The sequence below is a fragment of the Notamacropus eugenii genome, chromosome 1, assembly GCF_028372415.1.
Source record: "Notamacropus eugenii isolate mMacEug1 chromosome 1, mMacEug1.pri_v2, whole genome shotgun sequence".
Lineage (NCBI taxonomy): Eukaryota > Metazoa > Chordata > Mammalia > Diprotodontia > Macropodidae > Notamacropus > Notamacropus eugenii.
Genome location: NC_092872.1, coordinates 310,848,728 through 310,866,442, shown reverse-complemented (window position 1 = coordinate 310,866,442; position 17,715 = coordinate 310,848,728). Strand labels below are relative to the sequence as shown.

Below are 17,715 nucleotides of genomic sequence, written 5' to 3'. Positions count from 1 at the left end.
GCCCAGATGATACCTGGAACTGAGGCTCAGTAAACAGTCAAGGTTATAGGATGAAGGCCCACGCTTTCCCATCCTTTCTCAGACTGTGTTGTCTCCTCCTAGAAAAATCCATTGTTCCCATAATTCTTTCATTGACCATCCTTGTAATGGGAAGAATGTTGAACATGGAATGCTGAACTTGGAATTCCAGGACCTGAGTTCAAATTCCCCCCACTACTTCTCTTATTACCCATGTAACCTTGGGCAAATCACTTAACCCCATAGTGTCTCAGCTTCATTTTTAAAATGAAATAACATATTATATTCTGGTTCACATATACCCTCTGTGGTAGAAGCCAAAACTAAGGAAAACACTCTTCAGTTTCCTGATGCTCCTAGGTCTAGCCAATCCTTTTCTTGATTTTGACTTGACCTAACTGCTATCAGGATTGGCCCAGTTAATTCAAGAAAATAAACTTTCCCAGATCTTCTGAGTAACATTAACCAACCATGACTAGTCTCTCTAGCTACTTATCTACCTGGAAAGTAAGACATGACCCTCATGATGTCATTGGTCCTCTTTAAGAACCAAGGATGAAAACCAGTAACTTTAAGAAACGGGGAACAAAAATAATGCTTCTTAGAATCCAAGTCTCAGTTATTGAGAGGCTAGGATCTAGTCAGAAGAGGGAGGACACTCTAGGAAAACCTCATGGATCTACAGGGTAGAAAGATGTTATTTGTGTGGGCAAGGGAAACAAAGCTTGTGCAGCCTTGGTCATTTCCAGATAGCCACTCTCTCCCCCCTTACTCCCCCTGGATTGGAAAAATATCTCTGGAACACCAAGATCGTGTAAAAGAACAAGGCAAAATTACAAAGGTCAAATCTCTAGTGAAATGACCTCCACTTTTTGGATTCTGTACCCCTAATAGCATAAAATGTTTGAACACATGCCTAATGTGAATTTATCACTGTATAGATATTTGCATAATTGTGTATTTTATTGTATAAATTATATAACGTATAAAAGTAAATGTTAACAATGAGCTAATGATTAATCAAGTCTAGAGTCAATAGGGAGCCATTAGTTTATTGGGTAGGCCTGTACTTTCAGAAACTTCACTTGGAGAGCTGTGTGAATTGCAGGGGAAATTGAGGCAGGAAGACCATTTAGTTCAAATGAGGTGGTCACTGGGCTATGTAGGTAAAGGGAGCAAATGGGATTGATGTTTATGGAGATACAGATTTGCCAACAGACCTGAAATGTGGTGAAGAGTGAGAACTCAAAGATGACCGAGTTGTGAACTTGGGAGACTAAAAGGCTGGTGGTACCTTTGACAGTAACAGGGAAATCTAGGAGAGTTTAGGTGAAAAGGTAATATAACTTGATCTGTGATTTGTCACAACCCATCCATGCCTAAATGCAACTCATGATGCCCTGCCCAAAATGAAAAGGGAGACAGGACAAGTCCTGGATCAAAGGAGCACCTTGGTACCTGTTACAGCTCTGGGGAGGTCCAGGGAAAGGTCAAAGGAATGGTGTGGTATGACAACGAGGAAAGGAAAATTCTCCCAATACCATTTGTATGGTTGCAGCTATGGGTGCCCACCTAGGTAGCATAGCAACTTAACTCCCCTGAAAGTCCAATGCCTGGCTCAGAAAGGAGATTAGGAACTAGAACAATGGAAGGAGCTGACTAGAGTAATACTAGTGGGAGAAAGGGGGTCAGCGTGACTGGATTAGATACAACTCTCATGGCTGGCTCATGGGGAAGGTGAGATATGACTCATCTTCCCACCCTCCGACTGATTGATCACATAGCCCATGGGGTCAGGCAACAACCCTACCCCGCCACCTTTGAAGCCCTTGCTTAGTGTCAGCAAGGAAAGTGATGGAGATCAGTCCCAGAGATTTTCTAACCATAGAATATTAATAATATTAAGAGAGAGAACTCATATGGCTAAGCCCTCTCTCACTGGACACAGGAGGAATTGTAGATAAAATAGATACCAGAAATTTAAGAAGCGCCATTTGTGTACGCAAAAACAAAACCAGTTTCACTGCCAAAGTTTCTTGAAAAAAACCTGGGGGTTTATTGATTTCTAAACTGCAAACAGTCGTTACAAAAAGATTTTTCTTTAAATAAACTCACACAAAGGAAAAAGAAATAGAAAGCATCGGTAGTGAACAGTAACAGGAAAAAAGTAATTACATTCATCTTTGTGTATGTATGTATGTGTGTCTGAGTTCTGTTTACACTAATATTGGAAAACTCCAGACCTGGAATACTGAATCACAAATCTGTGCTCAGAATGTCTTGAGTAGCACATGGGAAGTCCAAGGGTTTTGTTCGTTGCCATTGTTTTTTCCCTTTTAGAAGCTATACAAAAAAAAAAAAAGTTGTTTTCCTTCTTTACTGTTTTATTTTATTTTTTTACCACAACTTTTACATACATTCTAAGTCCTAGCTGTGTAAGGTCTAGAAAGAAAGAAACTCAATTTGCAGTCCAACACAAGGGGGAATTTCTAAAATAAATAATCCAACAGTTTTTTGCGTTTTTTTAAATTAATTTTTCATTTTTTTTAAAATAAAATAACCAAAAGGTGTAAAGTTACAAAAAAAATGTCATTGTAGTATAATATATTAAACTGTGGAAAAAAAGGAAAAAAAAGACACTTCACAATCTTAAGATTAATATGGAAGAATCATAATTTAAACATAAAAGAATATATTCTATGGATTTGTCATCCCGATAAATATGAACAAAATTAACAAAAAAAAGCATAGTTTGGCAATAAATACGTTTTTTGATAAGTTAAATAAGCTTTTTTTTATATTGTGTGCAGTGACAAGCAAAATTTTTGCTCTCCAATTTCTGAAAGTTATACAGTTAAAAACCCAGAAAAAAAAAGCATGGCGTGAGTGCTATAACAATAGTCCTAACGTACTTAATGTACTCTAGAGCAAAAACCATTATAGCTACTTCTACTGGAAATTGTTTTACACAGAAATTGTATATGGAATGAATACCATTCACCACTCACCCCTTATACTTTCTCCTTTTTTTTTTTTCTTTTTATAGATGTCACATATATACTGGGGAACTTTTTAGCACCAAAATCAAAAGTCTCTCATGGTCCACCTAGCATTCCCTTCCTCCCTCCCCACTAAAAAAAACATAAAATAAAATAAAATTTTAAATCGTTAAAGTCCCACTTATGTCACAAATCTTTGTCCATTCTCAGCCTTCCTTCCTGCTGACCTGCATAGACCCAGGCAAGATTAGTCAACAAGGGGAATAGGAGGGATGGGAGGGGGAAAGGATTCAAATGCTGCCAATTTTCCACAGGCAGCAGGCCTGGTAGGAATTGTCCCAGGGAGAGGAAGGGAAGAAGACTGAGGGGAGAGGGGGCACTGAAATAGAGGTCCAGTTTCTCCTGGCCAGTGGAGGGAGCTGCTGATTTCAAAGATCCTTTTCCACTCCCCAAAGCCTCCCACCCCTCCTTCTCCTTTACATCTAAAGGGCAAAGTCAAGAAGGCCCACTGGTGCCCTCTGCAGCTAGAGAGGTAATGTAGTCACAGTGGAAAAAAAAAGTTAGGTTTAAAGGCACTAAGTTGTTTTTTGTAAACTGTTACTGCTTTTTGCTTTTGTGATTTGGCACTTAAGGCTTAAGCCAGAGAGAAAGGCAACTACCAACAGTTGGGACTTTTGTCTTTTATGTAAAGTGGGGTAGAAAATTGATGAGGAATTGGGGGAAGGGAGTAGAGAGAAGGCTACAGACAAATGGACTTGTCGTTATGTTAGGTGGGACAAAAAAGGGGCGATGAGTGGGGGGGTATTCCAAGGCTAGGGGAAAGGGGGTGAGCTTAACCTTGTTAATGTAGAAAGGGTTGTAGGGAAATTGATGAGGGCAGAATTTGGGAGAGGGGAGAGAACTGAGGGGAAAATAGGAAGGGGGAAACCCTCCCTGCCCTGGTTAGTCATCTGAGATGGAGAGTCTGCTGAAGATGGGGAGGCGCCTTGAGTTGTCCAAGGTAGGGGAGTCTGAACCACTGTGGCTACTGCTGGAACTGCTCAGGTAGCCCTCCTGGTCCGAGAGGGAGTCCTGAGGGCTGGGGGGAGAGTCAAACATGTGGGGGGATTCTGACATGGGCCGGAAGAGGAAGGTGGTTGGGGAGCCACCCCCAGGAACCCCCATACTGGGGGCAAAAAGGCTGGCCAGCTCCTGGCTGGAATAGGCAAAGGGGTTGTTGGCGCCATCGGGCAAGGTGGGCGAGCCCAGGAGGTCATCGGCGCTCAGGATGGGAGGTGGGGTGATAGAAGTGGGGCTGTCCAGCAGCCCCGTGGTAGCAGCGGTGGCGGCACTGGGAAAGCCAGAGAAACTGAAGCTGTGGTGGAGGCGGGGACGGTCAGCAGAGGGGTCCCGGCCCCCTGCCAAGGCCCTGCGCTCCTCAGCATTGTGGATGAAGTGGCATCGAGGGCCGTAGGGGCAGAAGCCAATGGTGTGGAAGGTACGGCACAGCTCTGTTTTGTACTTGGGGTGGCGGGTGAGGCTTCTTAGCTCATGGATGCCATGGGCAAACTGGCACTTGTCTCCATACTTGCAGGCACCGTTCTCCTCGAAAGGGCGGCATAATTCTGTCTTGTAGCGGCTGGAGTTGACCTGGCCTCCCCCTGGCTGCTTCTGAGGAGGCAGGAGCCGCTCACCCCCCTCTGAAAAGGAGCGGTCCCTGAAGCGGCTGTCCCTGGAACTGAGAGCCTGGGATGGCTCCCCTGCCTTCAGGCTGCTCAGGAGCTGGTTCTGGTGGAACTTGGAGCTGGGCAAGGTGACCGAGTGCCTCCGGGGAAAACCCCCACCTGCTGGGGTGCCCACTGCCTTCCTGTCCAGCAGGCAGCCCCCTGGGCTGGAGGGGCTGTAGTTGAGCATCTTGTTATTCTGTATGGGAGAAGAGGGAGAAGAGAGGGAGAGAAAAAAACAAGAAGAAATGAGATAACAGAGGGAGGCAACTGGTTTCTGCCAAAAGCACAGCATACCCCAACTTTCCAGCAAACACCCCTTCCCTTTTCCTTTCCTCCTTAGTACAGGTACCCAAACTATCCTCTCAGCCAGTCCCTCTAATTATCTCTTAATCTGCTCTGAGCAAATGCACTTTCTCACTCCTAACACAGTCTTTCTAAGTTTCTATACAGTCCTCACCTGAGGCCGTGAGCCTAAAGCAACAAACAAAAAGTATTTATTAAGTGCTGGAGACTCAAGTACAAAGAATGAAACAATCCCTACTGGCAAAAATATCATATTCTCTCTCTCCTCCCCAACTCTAGCAATGTTTCCCTGCCACACCCACTGCCACTAAAACAGCCACCCCCCCAAATTGCCTCCTTATTTCATCAAAATGCAACCTGTTTAGCACCCCAGAGAGACTTGAGACCTTCCCAAAGGAACCCAGATTCCTTGAGTGCCCCCTAAAAGTCTTAGAGGAAGCAACCAAGCAGTTATGTTCCCCTTTACCCCTCATCAGTCTTTGCTGCCAGACCCCACCCCCCCTGCTGCCTGTTCTCTTTTTCTCCTGTAATTTGGCCTAAAAGATCCTTCAGTTTCTTCCTTTCCTCATAAATCGGTTCTCTAGACTTCATTAACTCTCCGCTTCTAGAGACTGACTAGCCAGGTATCAAAATACAGGAGGGGTGGTGGAGGTTGGTGGGGAAGGGTATCGAGGGAAATAAACTCATTGATAATCTGTAGACACGCTCTTGTCCTGAATATCTTCCATCATAGTTCTACATCACCACCACCCCTTCCTCTGCCCACCCCCAACCCTGTGAGGATTCCATTGCAATTAGTCTTTTGGCTGCATGCAAAAACAGGGCAGGATAAGAGCACCAGTGTTTAATCTTTGGAGGAAAGCTGCAGATGGAAAGGGGAAAAAAAGCAAAAAAAAAAGTCTCAATCTCAAGTCTCGCCCCCCTCCTTTCCTCTTCCTTTCCTCTATCCTGGGGGGGGGGAGGGGAGGGGGAGAACCACAGACAAGCTTCTACCTCAAACAAATTCACTTCCCTCAAGTCACACCTGTTGAAAAATATACCCAAAATTTGAAAGGGGAAGGGGAGCTGGGCTCTCAGAGCCATGTGGGTGTCACAGTGCAAATTCAACGTTTGCCCCTTCAGGTCAGCGGCTAGCAATAAAGGCGAGCCCCCATGCACAACCAACCCGGCCAAAGCCATTACGGCTGCAGAGCTGAGAGCTGGGTTTCCAACAATGGGGCTCATTTAGAAAGAGAAGGGGGAGGGGAAAAGGGGGGGTTGTGGGGGGGAGACAATCACATCAAAGAAGGATTGAAGAGAAAAGTTCCCAGGTGGCTAAAAGCAACACGGGGGAAGAGGGAGAGCTGCAAGAAAGGCGGAAAAGTGTGCGTGTGTGTGTGCGTGTGTTCAACTCCTAGCAATTCCTTGCACTTCTAGCTGCAGCCGTGGGAGCAGCAACCGACAGCAGGAGCAAATTGGGAAAAGTTACAACAAACAAGACCAGACGTGTTTAAAATGTAGTCAAAACACTTTAGCAATTAAAAGTGGCTGAGCAACTTCACCCTTTCAAATGGGGGGGAGGGGGACCCAGGATTCAGCTCAAGAAAGAAAACTTTAAACACGTCAGCCAGTTGCTACATACACTAACTGCTTTCCCACATATTCCCCACTCCAAACTTTTTAACTGTTAAAACCACCTTCACTTCTTCAGATTAGATAATGTCTAAGGTCCTATCCAACTCAACTTCTGGAAGTCTACAGAAACTTCTTGAAAGAGATACATATTTGCCACAATGATCCTCCAATGTAAGAAATTAACCAGCGTTTAAGACACACAATTCAAACAGATTTCTAGGTTGCAAATATCTCCAGCTCCCAATCCCCAAAAGTCACTGTACCTACATTCCCCCTTCCTGTCTCCCGTAAAGTGTCAGATTTACCCAAATGAAAAGTCCGCAAAGTCGCATATTTTCTCTGCAGGGGCATTCCGACTAACATAAACACAAAACTCCCCTGCAAATTCGTTTTGCAATATCCTTTCTGATCCAATCTTAACAATCTTCCCCCCCCCCCCAACAAACCTTCTTGCCACCCCCAAGACGACCAGACTCTCCTTTAGGAAAAACAATTCAAACGGAATCGATTCTCAAATTTTATAAGACATTAAAAAGAAAGTAAATCCAAGGTTGACAAGAATTACAAATCAGAGAAAGCCATTTTAGGGGGTCGGGTGAAAGGGGGGGGGAAACGGAGCCGCAGAAATGTACTTTGAACTTCTTGTGAAACGAATGCAGAATTACACAAAAAAACCGTTTCCAAAAGTCTTTGACCATCTGCAGAGAAAAGTAACCGGACAACTGCAGATTCCCCCCACCCCCGACAGAACTGTTTTTTAAAATCCCATTCTAATTTTTTTCCTGAACTTTTAAACAACAAAAAAGGCAAAAGATCTTCTACAAGTTGTAAGTAGAAGGCAAAGGGTAATAAGAGGATAGAAAAAATCTTGCCTACCTATCCCTCCTCCCACTTACCAGGAGCTAAAGGTTTTGTTTTCAAGCAAAAGTTTAAATTGGAAAAAAAACAAACGCTTTTGACCCGGTTTACCTTGCATAAAACTTCGCTCAAGTCGAAGATGGTTGCAGACACCAGAGCTGTGGTCATCTTCGAAGTTCAAATAAGGGGAGGGGGGCAAAATATATATATATAATTTTTTAAAAAAGAATCACAGTGTTGGTAAGGCACAGCCTCCAGTTTCTCTGGGTTCTGGAGTTCTCTCACTCCAAGTTCCAACCACCCCCTCGGCTTTTAGACTCTCCCAGGCTGCTGAGCTTTTAAGGCCCAATTTATAAAGTTTCAGGACTTGCTAGCTGGAGGAGGAGCTTTAAACTCATTTAAATGAGGAAGAGGAGGAAAAAAAAGTTGATTGACAACGAGGTTGAATCAGCCATGCGGTCAAACGCAGGGGAAAGAGAGGGAAAAAAAACTTTCGAAAGAAAGAATGGGGAGGGGAGAAAAGGAAAGAAAAAAAAACCACACTTAAGCCGAACAACTTTTTTTTAAGAGGAAAAGTTGAGAGTTCACTCCCTTTGCCGCATGTACGTTTTAAACGCACCTAGAGTTAAAAAAAGGGGGGAGGGGGGAGGATTGAGAAATGGACAAGTTTTTTTTTTCTTTTGTCAGTATCTGAATGTGATCCGTGACATCACATTTATTCCACCCACTTTTTTTTCTTCTTTTCTGGAAGGCAGTATCAACTTTCTCTTTTTTTGCTGAGATCTGAATCGGGTCTTTGCAAGTTCTGCACTAATTTTTTTTTTTTTATAATTAGGTCTCATTTTAAGACCTAAAAAGTTCTTGTCCGCACTTCAGTTTCTTCCTTCTCCCCCATTTTGTAAAAGGAGAGAGATTATTTTAAAAGGTTAGACGCTTCCACGAGCTTTTTTAAAGTTTTCTCAGAGGCGGCGGGGAGGAGAGGGGGGATCTATAGGAACCCAGGCAAGTTTTTTAATTAGCTCTCATTTTAAAACCTAAAAAGTCGCCCTCACTTTGCTCCCTTCTTTCCCCTTTACTGTCCTCCCCCTTCCCCTTTTTGTTTAAAAAAAGGGATTTTTAAAGTTAAGACGTCTCTTTAGAGGCAGGGCCATGGGGTGCATGGGGGGGGGGGGGATGGATAGGAACCCAGGGAAGTTTTTCTTTTTCTTTCCGCCTCTTCAGAATGACTCGGCGGCCGCCCCGCCGGGGTCCCGGGGCGGATGGCACGATTCGAGCCCGCATGCCTCTGCCCTCCAGCCGCCAGGTTTTACGGGATGCCGCCTCTCGCTTGGGGAGTTTGCGAGAAAAACGACCACCCCTCTAGGTCTTTTGCCTCCAGCAACAACTACTTCTTTCTTCTCCTCTCTTTTTAACGGACAAAATGATTTCTTTTCACTTTCTCCTCTCTCCTCCAAGGATTCCTAGCAAAGACAATCCTAAATCCTTCACTAAACCCTCCCTCCTTGCAGACCCCCCCAAACGTCCATAGTAGTCCATGACCAAACCCTCCCTTTTCCCCTTGGTCTCCCCTCCCCCCCAAACCTGAGGTTAAATTGTTCTTTTAGAAACTGAGTTTGGGGAAAGGAAGGAGAGAGCATTCCCCTGTCTCTTCCACTGGATTTGAGTCCGTCCCCCCTCCACTGCACCCCCCCCCCCCAACTGAGCCCAATTGAATGCACTGAGCCCAATTGAATGCAACAGATGGCTTTTCGGTCCCTTCTAGGCTTGGTTTCACTCTGGGTGTTTTCTTCTGCTGTTTTGGCGGGACGGGAAGAACTTGGGGCTCTCAGGCCGAAACTTGTTCTTTTTAAACTTAAAAAAAAAGCCACTGGTGGCTAATGTTTTATCCCTTGGGGTTGAAGCTCAGAGCCTGCTTGGCGCATAGTAGGCACTCGTTCGTTCAATGACTGATGGCTACTTGCTTCCCCCGCCCTGGCAAGTTTTGGAATGGAAGAGAGAGACCGAAACGACCTTCTCTGGGGTGTTTTTCTTCTCCGTTTCCATGAGCCCTTTGCCATCTTGTTACAGTAAAACCCTTCCACCCGACTCAGATGTTTATTCCACAACACTTTTAACTGCTCAATCTTATTATGAAACCCAGTGTGTGTTTGTGTGTGCCTAAGTGCATTTTCCATTGCGATGTAATTAGGTCACCCGATTAGAAGCACGTTTATCGTACGAAAGGCAAAGTAGAACTCGCCTTATTCTCCCCACCTTCACACACATTTAAAGAGGTTCCATATTTTATTTTTTTTAAAAATGCCAATAGCCCTAGCGACTTAAAAAATTAAGCTTTAGAAATAAAATCCTCCCCAGCTTTGAAGGTTATAAAGTAATACAAGGTGGCCATAAATGTGAAGTTATTCTCACACTCCGGGCAAACTTCATGTTTCTGTACTTTGACGAATATTTTTAACACAACTGCCTTTCCCTCGCCCTCCCCCAGGGCAACTGTCTCCTGTGGATCTACTCCCCTCCCCTTTTCCAATTTTTACTTAAATTTGGCAAGCTCCCGAAAAGGAAATAACTCACATCCACATTAATTTAAATCATTAAGGTTCGGGTTTTTGTTTTGTTTTTTTTTAAAGAATTTGTCTATTCCTAAACTTATGCTTCCCCCCTAATTCGAGAAGAGGGTGGAGGGAAGTTTGTAAAGTCTGGGGGTAAGAATAAGTTTTTATTTCATAAAGTTACTTAGTGATGAAGTAATGAGTTCCAGATTTCAATACACAAAGTAGGTTGCACATTAAGACCACGAGGCTGGTATGAGTCCTGATGTGAGGCTATTTCGGACTGAACTCATCCTGGCTGAGCTCGCCTCCTCCCCTCTCTGAAACACGTCCTTAACTCCGCAGGACCAGCCCTCACCTCCAGGGGCATGTAGGACACAGCTGAGGGAGACGGGAAAGGAGGAAGGAGAGAGGGAAGCGAGGAAGGGAGGGGGGAGCGAGGAAGGGAGGGGGGAGCGAGGAAGGGAGGGGGGAGCGAGGAAGGGAGGGGGGAGCGAGGAAGGGAGGGGGGAGCGAGGAAGGGGGGGGGGAGCGAGGAAGGGGGGGGGAGCGAGGAAGGGAGGGGGGAGCGAGGAAGGGAGGGGGGAGCGAGGAAGGGAGGGGGGAGCGAGGAAGGGAGGGGGGAGCGAGGAAGGGAGGGGGGAGCGAGGAAGGGGGGGGGGAGCGAGGAAGGGAGGGGGGGGCGAGGAAGGGAGGGGGGGGCGAGGAAGGGAGGGGGGGGCGAGGAAGGGAGGGGGGAGGCGAGGAAGGGAGGGGGGGGCGAGGAAGGGAGGGGGGAGGCGAGGAAGGGAGGGGGGGGCGAGGAAGGGAGGGGGGGGCGAGGAAGGGAGGGGGGGGCGAGGAAGGGAGGGGGGGCGAGGAAGGGAGGGGGGAGGCGAGGAAGGGAGGGGGGGGCGAGGAAGGGAGGGGGGGGCGAGGAAGGGAGGGGGGGGCGAGGAAGGGAGGGGGGGGCGAGGAAGGGAGGGGGGGGGCGAGGAAGGGAGGGGGGGGGCGAGGAAGGGAGGGGGGGGCGAGGAAGGGAGGGGGGGCGAGGAAGGGAGGGGGGAGCGAGGAAGGGAGGGGGGGAGCGAGGAAGGGAGGGGGGAAAGCGAGGAAGGGAGGGGGGAAAGCGAGGAAGGGAGGGGGGAAAGCGAGGAAGGGAGGGGGGAAAGCGAGGAAGGGAGGGGGGAAAGCGAGGAAGGGAGGGGGGAAAGCGAGGAAGGGAGGGGGGAAAGCGAGGAAGGGAGGGGGAAGCAAAGAAGGGAGGGGGGACCAAGAGGGGAGAGTAAAGTGTAGAATCAGGGGGTGGGCGGGGTAGGGAAGGGAGTGCAGGGGGGAGGGGAAAGGGATAAGAGGGCTGGGGAGGAGAGAAAATGATGAAAATAAGAGAAAAGAGATCCCATTCAAAACAAATGGCCCCTGTTCCCACTTCCTCTTCCATGCATTTCAGCCCTCAGGAACTGGGCTTTAAAATTCTCCTCTTGGCTGCTGCCACATTTTCCTCTTCTGGTTCATAAGACCAGCCAAAATAACCAAACGAAAAGACGCCCACAGACTATATCCAATCCAGAATTAAAAAGAAAATATTTTAAACCCTATTCTTCGAATTTCTTTAAACTTTCCAAATATGAGTGGTATATCCCCATTTTCTTATTCCTCTTCCCTTCAACTCAAGGATCCCCCTTCTTCTCCTCTCCCCCTGCCCTCCTCCACCCCCACCTTGGCCCAGACCAGCAGCCAGAGCCGAAAGCAGCCCCCAGCATGTGGCTCTCTCTGCAGTTGTTTACTGGCTAGGCAGACCGAGTTTGTTCCCAGCTCTGGGAGCTACTCTCTATAATTAAACCCTCTTTAATTGTTGGGTTGGAAACGTCATTTCAGGGACTTTCCAAGGGTTACAGAGTCCAGGAGGGAAGCAAACTCGTGTTAACCATTTGCTAACCTGGTCCTCCCAGCCCCTGCTGCTGCACTCGAGCTCACAGGGACAACAGGGTCCCAAGAGGGGCTGTCCATAAGGAAGGAAGGGAGGAGAGAGGAGGAGTAAAGAGGGCTTAAGAGCCTATGGGAGGGAGGGCTGAAATTTAACTGCAACCAGGTCCAGATCCCAGAGTTTAAGTGGTCTAGGTCACACCACCAGCTCCCCTACGGTCCATCCACTTTAAAACGTCTTGAATTCGGTTTGTTTGTTTGCTTGCTTGCTTGTTTTTTTTAACTCTTTCTTTCTGAGCCAAAAGTCTGGGCTTTTTTCCTTCCCTTGCACTGCAGTTTTTGGCCGGGAGGTGTCCCGCCTAGCAACAGATTCATGCACAGCAAGGAGTAACTGGGATTAAGAGGCCTGAACCTTGGGGACTTCGAAAAATCATCCCCCATCACTAAAATTGGTCTAGGGACATGAGTATCAAGTTATTTTTAAGTTTGGGCTTGTTCAGTTTGTTTTTACGTGTATCTCCTTGGTGCCACCAGGAAAAGAAGTCAGTAATGGCTCATTAAAAAAAAAAAGTAGCAAAATTACTCACTTGCATAAATGGGGTCAGGGACCTCAGGGGAAGCCGACTGTTCCTGCAGAGAGAAGCTGAGAGCTGCCAGGCCTCGGCTATGTAGTCTGTAGTGGATGCTGGAAGCACGTGATCAAGTTGGTGGCTGTATTTAAGGGTGAGGCAAGTCAGCGTACCAGCCAGAGAGGGTGACCTGCACTGCCTTCTTCCTCTGGCACCTTGGTTTTCAACTCTCCTCAAGTGTCCACCCACAGAACCATCTTCTCTCTCTGGCAACAGCAGGGATGTTTCTAACTAAAAAATAAATTTATTAAAGGCAAAACTGTCAAGGCATTATGAAAATTCCAGATTAATCAATAAAAGAAAGTTTGGGGAACATTGGGAAAGGTATTCACAGATAATTTCAAAGAAAGGCAAAGATAGAAAAAGACCTTAGGAAACCTTTGATTTTGATAGATGAGGTTAAATGACTTCCTAGTGGTCCTAAGGCCTAGTTGGTGATAGTCCAGGTGGAAAGATGGCTGGATTTGGAATCAGAGAAACTGTCTTCCAGTCATGCCTTTACCACTGACTAGTTGGGTGACCTTGGGCAACTCACTGAACCTTTCTCTGGGCCACAGTTTCTTCACTGGTCAAATAAGGTGGTTAGACTAGATGATACTGCAGTTCTTTTCCAGGTCTAAATATGTGCTTCTGTGTTTCAGTTAAATTCACCCTTCTACTACACTTTACAAAAGGGTTCTTCAGCATAGACTTCTTTTAAAGTCAGGTCTTCTTAGTGTATTGAAAGCAAAAATCAGATTTCTGTAAATGGAGCTACCAGTTTCCAGGACTTCATCTATTTGGTCAAATGTGAAAACATGATATGACCAGGTCTTAAAAATTATGAAAAGTGATGAATGGGAAGATAGCATTCAAACACTTTATCCTGGCTTTTTTAGGTCTGATATCCAACCATTCTCTGAGTGACAGACTTGAAATAGTTTAAGGTAGAAGGAGTGGTTCTGCAGAATTAATTGACATTTCCTCTTACTGTGTCAGATAAATGAGAAGTCATTCTAAATGAAGGTAAAATTGAATCCAGACCTTGGGATAGTCTTGATAGTCTTATACCAAGAATTGACTTTTGCATCATATAAGTGTTTGGTGAATTTGAATTTTGAATCTCGCATCATAGAACACTGAAAAAGAAACAGTGCATTGTTGGCACATAATGGAAAGTGAATATCAATGCATACAATTCTTAAAAGGATCTCAGGAAGCATTTACTGCCCACCTCTGGGCTACTTCTCAACAGGTTGGGTCTTCAGAGAGTTTTAGAGGTAATTATGACTCATGAGCCCCTCCAGTCAATATGCCCACCTCAGATTATCACCCAGCCAAACTTTTGTTTAGCTTTTAGAAAGGGGGATTTATTAATAGAGTATTATAAGAATAATTGATACAAAAACATTCTCTCCACATATCTGGAACACACTGTCTCATAAGTACATGCAGAATCCAGGGGAAAGTGGGCTCCAGCTTAGAAGACATGTTCGGCAAAGTGGTAATTCATAGGTTTAGCTCTCTGGTATTGCTCCAAGTTGGTGCCCACTGAAACTCCCTTTTCTCAGTATGACATTTGCCTTTACTTTTTCTCTGAGCTCCTAGTGCTGAAGTTGCCATCAGCCACCAGTAAGGATATTGCTACAAACACCCATTGGAAATACAAACTAAGGTTCGCAAGGTCATTTCCTGATCAAAGAGGAGTCTCTCCCCATTCTTGCTACCATCTGGTTATGGGTATATCTAATTCTTTCCACCAATTCCAATATATTTTCAGTGTGTTGTTATCTGATTTCATCCAATGGCTACAAGCACTTAATTAATTTCAAATTTCATTCTAATTTATCATATATATGTATAATTGAGTTATCCTGTATATATATTTTATGCACATAATTATCTCCTCCACTAGAGTGTGAACTCCTTGAGGTCAGGCCCTGGGTTTTGGTGGTGGTAGGTTTTGTTTCTGTTTTTTGCCTTCCTTTGTGTCTCCAGTGCTTAATACAATGCCTGACAGATATGATTAATAAATGCTATTAATTTTATTTAAAAGTTTATTTGCACCTAGTTTACACCTTTGATTGGTTCAGTAAATGCATCTAGGATCTGTTCACATCCAGCTCATCACTCTGCTTGATTCTGAAACTCAAAGAGGCATTCTTGCCAGATAAAGGTCTCAGGGTCTAGAGAAAAAGGGTCAAATACAAGGTCAAACATTCCTGAGTGTGGAAGAACCAGCTTAAAATATAATTGAGAGGTACTTAGCAAATTATATAAATATTCAATAGAATATAGATTTGTGTGGTTTTCTAAGCCAACATGGGTAACAGAGATCCTTATATATGGTTTAGTGGCCCCATTTCTTCCTGTTTACAATTTGACACCACTGGTATGCTTTCTTAGTTGTATCATTTAGGGTTGGTTAAATGGTATTTTTCCCCAAAATCTAAAACCCTTTTGATTAGATTTTCAAGCCTCTCAGAAAACACATCCTTACCATTCCTCATTAGATAGACTCCATCCCTGACCAGGAATCTACATTTTAAGCCATGGTCCAGAAATTCAAATCTCTCTCAGATTCTAGCTTCTTAACCTGCTGTTCACTTTTCTGAATCCTTTGCCTCTGATGATTAGTAGTGATGAAAGGCACCACCTGTACCCCTAAGGTCATCAGTTTCTTGCCCAAGTTTTGTTCCCACACAATTCACCAGAAGTGAGTAGTGTACATGTCTTCCAACAAATCTCGGAAGGGTCTCTGTCATCTCTTGGATAAGTACCCTAGGAAGACAGCAGATGTTCCCATTATCAGGTCAGCAAGTAGCTAACTGAATATCCCTTTAATAGGAAATCATCCACTACAACCAGTGTCTTCTTTCTCTGATCTCGAATTTGTTTCCTTGTTATTCTTGAAGGGTGAGAGCAGTGCTTCCTTTCTCAGAATATCCAACTCTTCTGAAATAGCTTCAAATTTGTTTTTGCTTTAATTCAAAGTGTTCAAGTGGTCATTCTTCCCTTTTGTTTCCTACTTTTCACACTGAAGTCTATCTGGTTTTTAAAGAAATACTTCAGTAAGACTAGGAAGGTGACAGTTCCACTGTACTGGTCAGTCTGTCCTGGTCAGACTGCTCTTGGAATATCATATTCAATTTTAAGTGTCACATTTTAGGAAGGACACTGATAAAATTATTTGCATCCAGAGATGGGCAGCTAGATGGCACAGGGGACAGAATGCTTGGAGTGGAGTGAGGAAGATTCCTCATCTTCATGAGTTCAAATCTGGCCTCAGATATTTACAAGTTGTGTGACCCTGGGCAAGTCACTTAGCTCTGCTTGTCTTAGTTTCCTCATCTGTAAAATCAGCTGGAGAAGGAAATGGCAAACCTCTCCAGTGTCTTTGCCACGAAAAGTCCAAATGGGGTCATGAAAAGTCAGACATGACTGAAACTTAACTGAAGAACAACGAGGATTTTGAACAGCTTCAAGACAATACCACCTAAGGATTTTTATTTAACCTTAAAGAAGAAGCAGCCTTAGAAGAGACAGGATAACTTTCTTAAAGTAATTGAAGGTATATCATCTAGAAAAGGGATTAAACTTATTCTGCTTGACCCTAGAGAGTATAGAACTAGGAGCAAAGGGTTAAAAATTACAGAGAGGAAGGGAACAAGACAGGCACTTTACAAGTATTACTTCATTTGAGCCTCTAAAGAACTCTAACATGGGTGCTATTATTATTTGCATTTTACAGTGTAGGAAACTGAGGCATACAGAGGTTAGATGACTTGCACAGGGTCACACAGCAAGCATCTGGAGTATTGTAAATCCGGTCTTATGAGCCCAGGGCTCTGTTAACTGCATCATCTACTTGCAAAGAGACACATATGTTGCAAAGTGAAATATTACCTTGATATAAGGGGGGGAGGTGAAGGAATCCAAAAACTTTCTAAATAATTACAGCTACCTAAAAGTAATAGGCAGCCTCAGAAGATAGTGGGTTCTCCCTCAAGTAAGCAAGCAGAGTCCCTCGACTTTGACAAGGTGACCATTGGCCAGTTGTGATGGAAAGGGAATTGGTGTTTTGGTTCAAGTTGGATCAGACAGCATCTGAGGTCCTTTCCAAAATGGAGTTATCATGCTTCTTTCATTCCTCTAATATATATAGAACACAGGAATCATCATATGAAAAGTATTTTTGGCCTTTTAAAAAGATCCTACTCTTAAGCAAGGTATGACGGCATAATGGGTCCCATAGGAATTATAAAGTGTGGAAAAGGCCATGGCCCATGATCATTTTACTAGTGAAAAAAGAATTAGGCAAAGAGAAATTAGAATGATACATACTTGTGTAATTTACAAAGCTCTTTTCTAACAACAGTCCCATGAAGTAGATAGTACAAGTATTATTTTCCTCATTTTAGAGCTAGAAGAAGTTGAGTGTCAGATGTTAAATGACTTTGAAAGTGACCTCAAAAAGCCAACCTCTAGGCAGGAGTCCTAAACTATTCAAAGTAGATGTCTAAATCCTAGAATTTTATACCTTAGAGATCAGCTAGTCCAGCCCCCTCATTAATGCAGATGAAGAAACTAAAGCTTACAGAGTTAAAAAGACATGCCCACAATCTTGGCACACTTTTCTATTATACAAAACGGTAACTAGGGTGGGGCAACTGGGGCTTTGCCCTGGAGCATCAGATTTAGAGGATACTGACAGCACTTGTGGTTCTTAAGCAACTTAGAAACAATAGATCCTAGCACCTAGATGGCAAGAATAATTCATAAAAATAAAAAGCTACCAGAGGGTATACTAGAGTGAGTTTCTTTCCCAGCTCCTCTTGTTCCCCATGTCCATTCCCTCTAGCAGAAGCCTCACAATGTTGTATTGGAGTCTTTGCCTCCCTCTGCTGGCCCAAATTGAGAGCACCTCTTATGCTGCTTGCCTCAAGTGCAACAACTCCTAGCTCTAGTTCACCTCTCTTATTCCTAAAAGTCTGCCCAGATACAGTCTATAACCCCCCAGGTAGCCTAAGATCCTATGCTCTTAATGCAGTGCAGTTTAACAAACATTTATTAAATACCTACTACAGATAAGGCAGTGTGCTAGCCACTGCGAAGCACTGCCCTTATTATCTTACATTCTTTTGGAAGGGAGGGC

The 17,715-nt window shown here is 44.6% G+C and overlaps 1 protein-coding gene across 4 annotated transcripts in view; it reads right to left on the bottom strand.

The window, feature by feature from the left end:
• Positions 1-2,050: 2,050 nt before the first annotated feature.
• ZFP36L1 (ZFP36 ring finger protein like 1) overlaps positions 2,051-17,715 on the bottom strand; it is an 86,361-nt gene continuing 70,696 nt past the window's right edge. For 3 of the 4 annotated variants that reach the window (XM_072629510.1, XM_072629509.1, XM_072629512.1), the window contains exons 2-3: positions 12,540-12,812; positions 2,051-4,919 (exon numbers count right to left, since the gene is read on the bottom strand). In XM_072629510.1, coding sequence (XP_072485611.1) covers positions 3,960-4,919; positions 12,540-12,812 — 1,233 coding nt within the window. In that variant the 3' untranslated portion in view covers positions 2,051-3,959. Of the gene's footprint in view, positions 4,920-7,609; positions 8,585-12,539; positions 12,813-17,715 lie in introns of those variants that run through there. The other variant, XM_072629511.1, reaches the window with a different exon arrangement.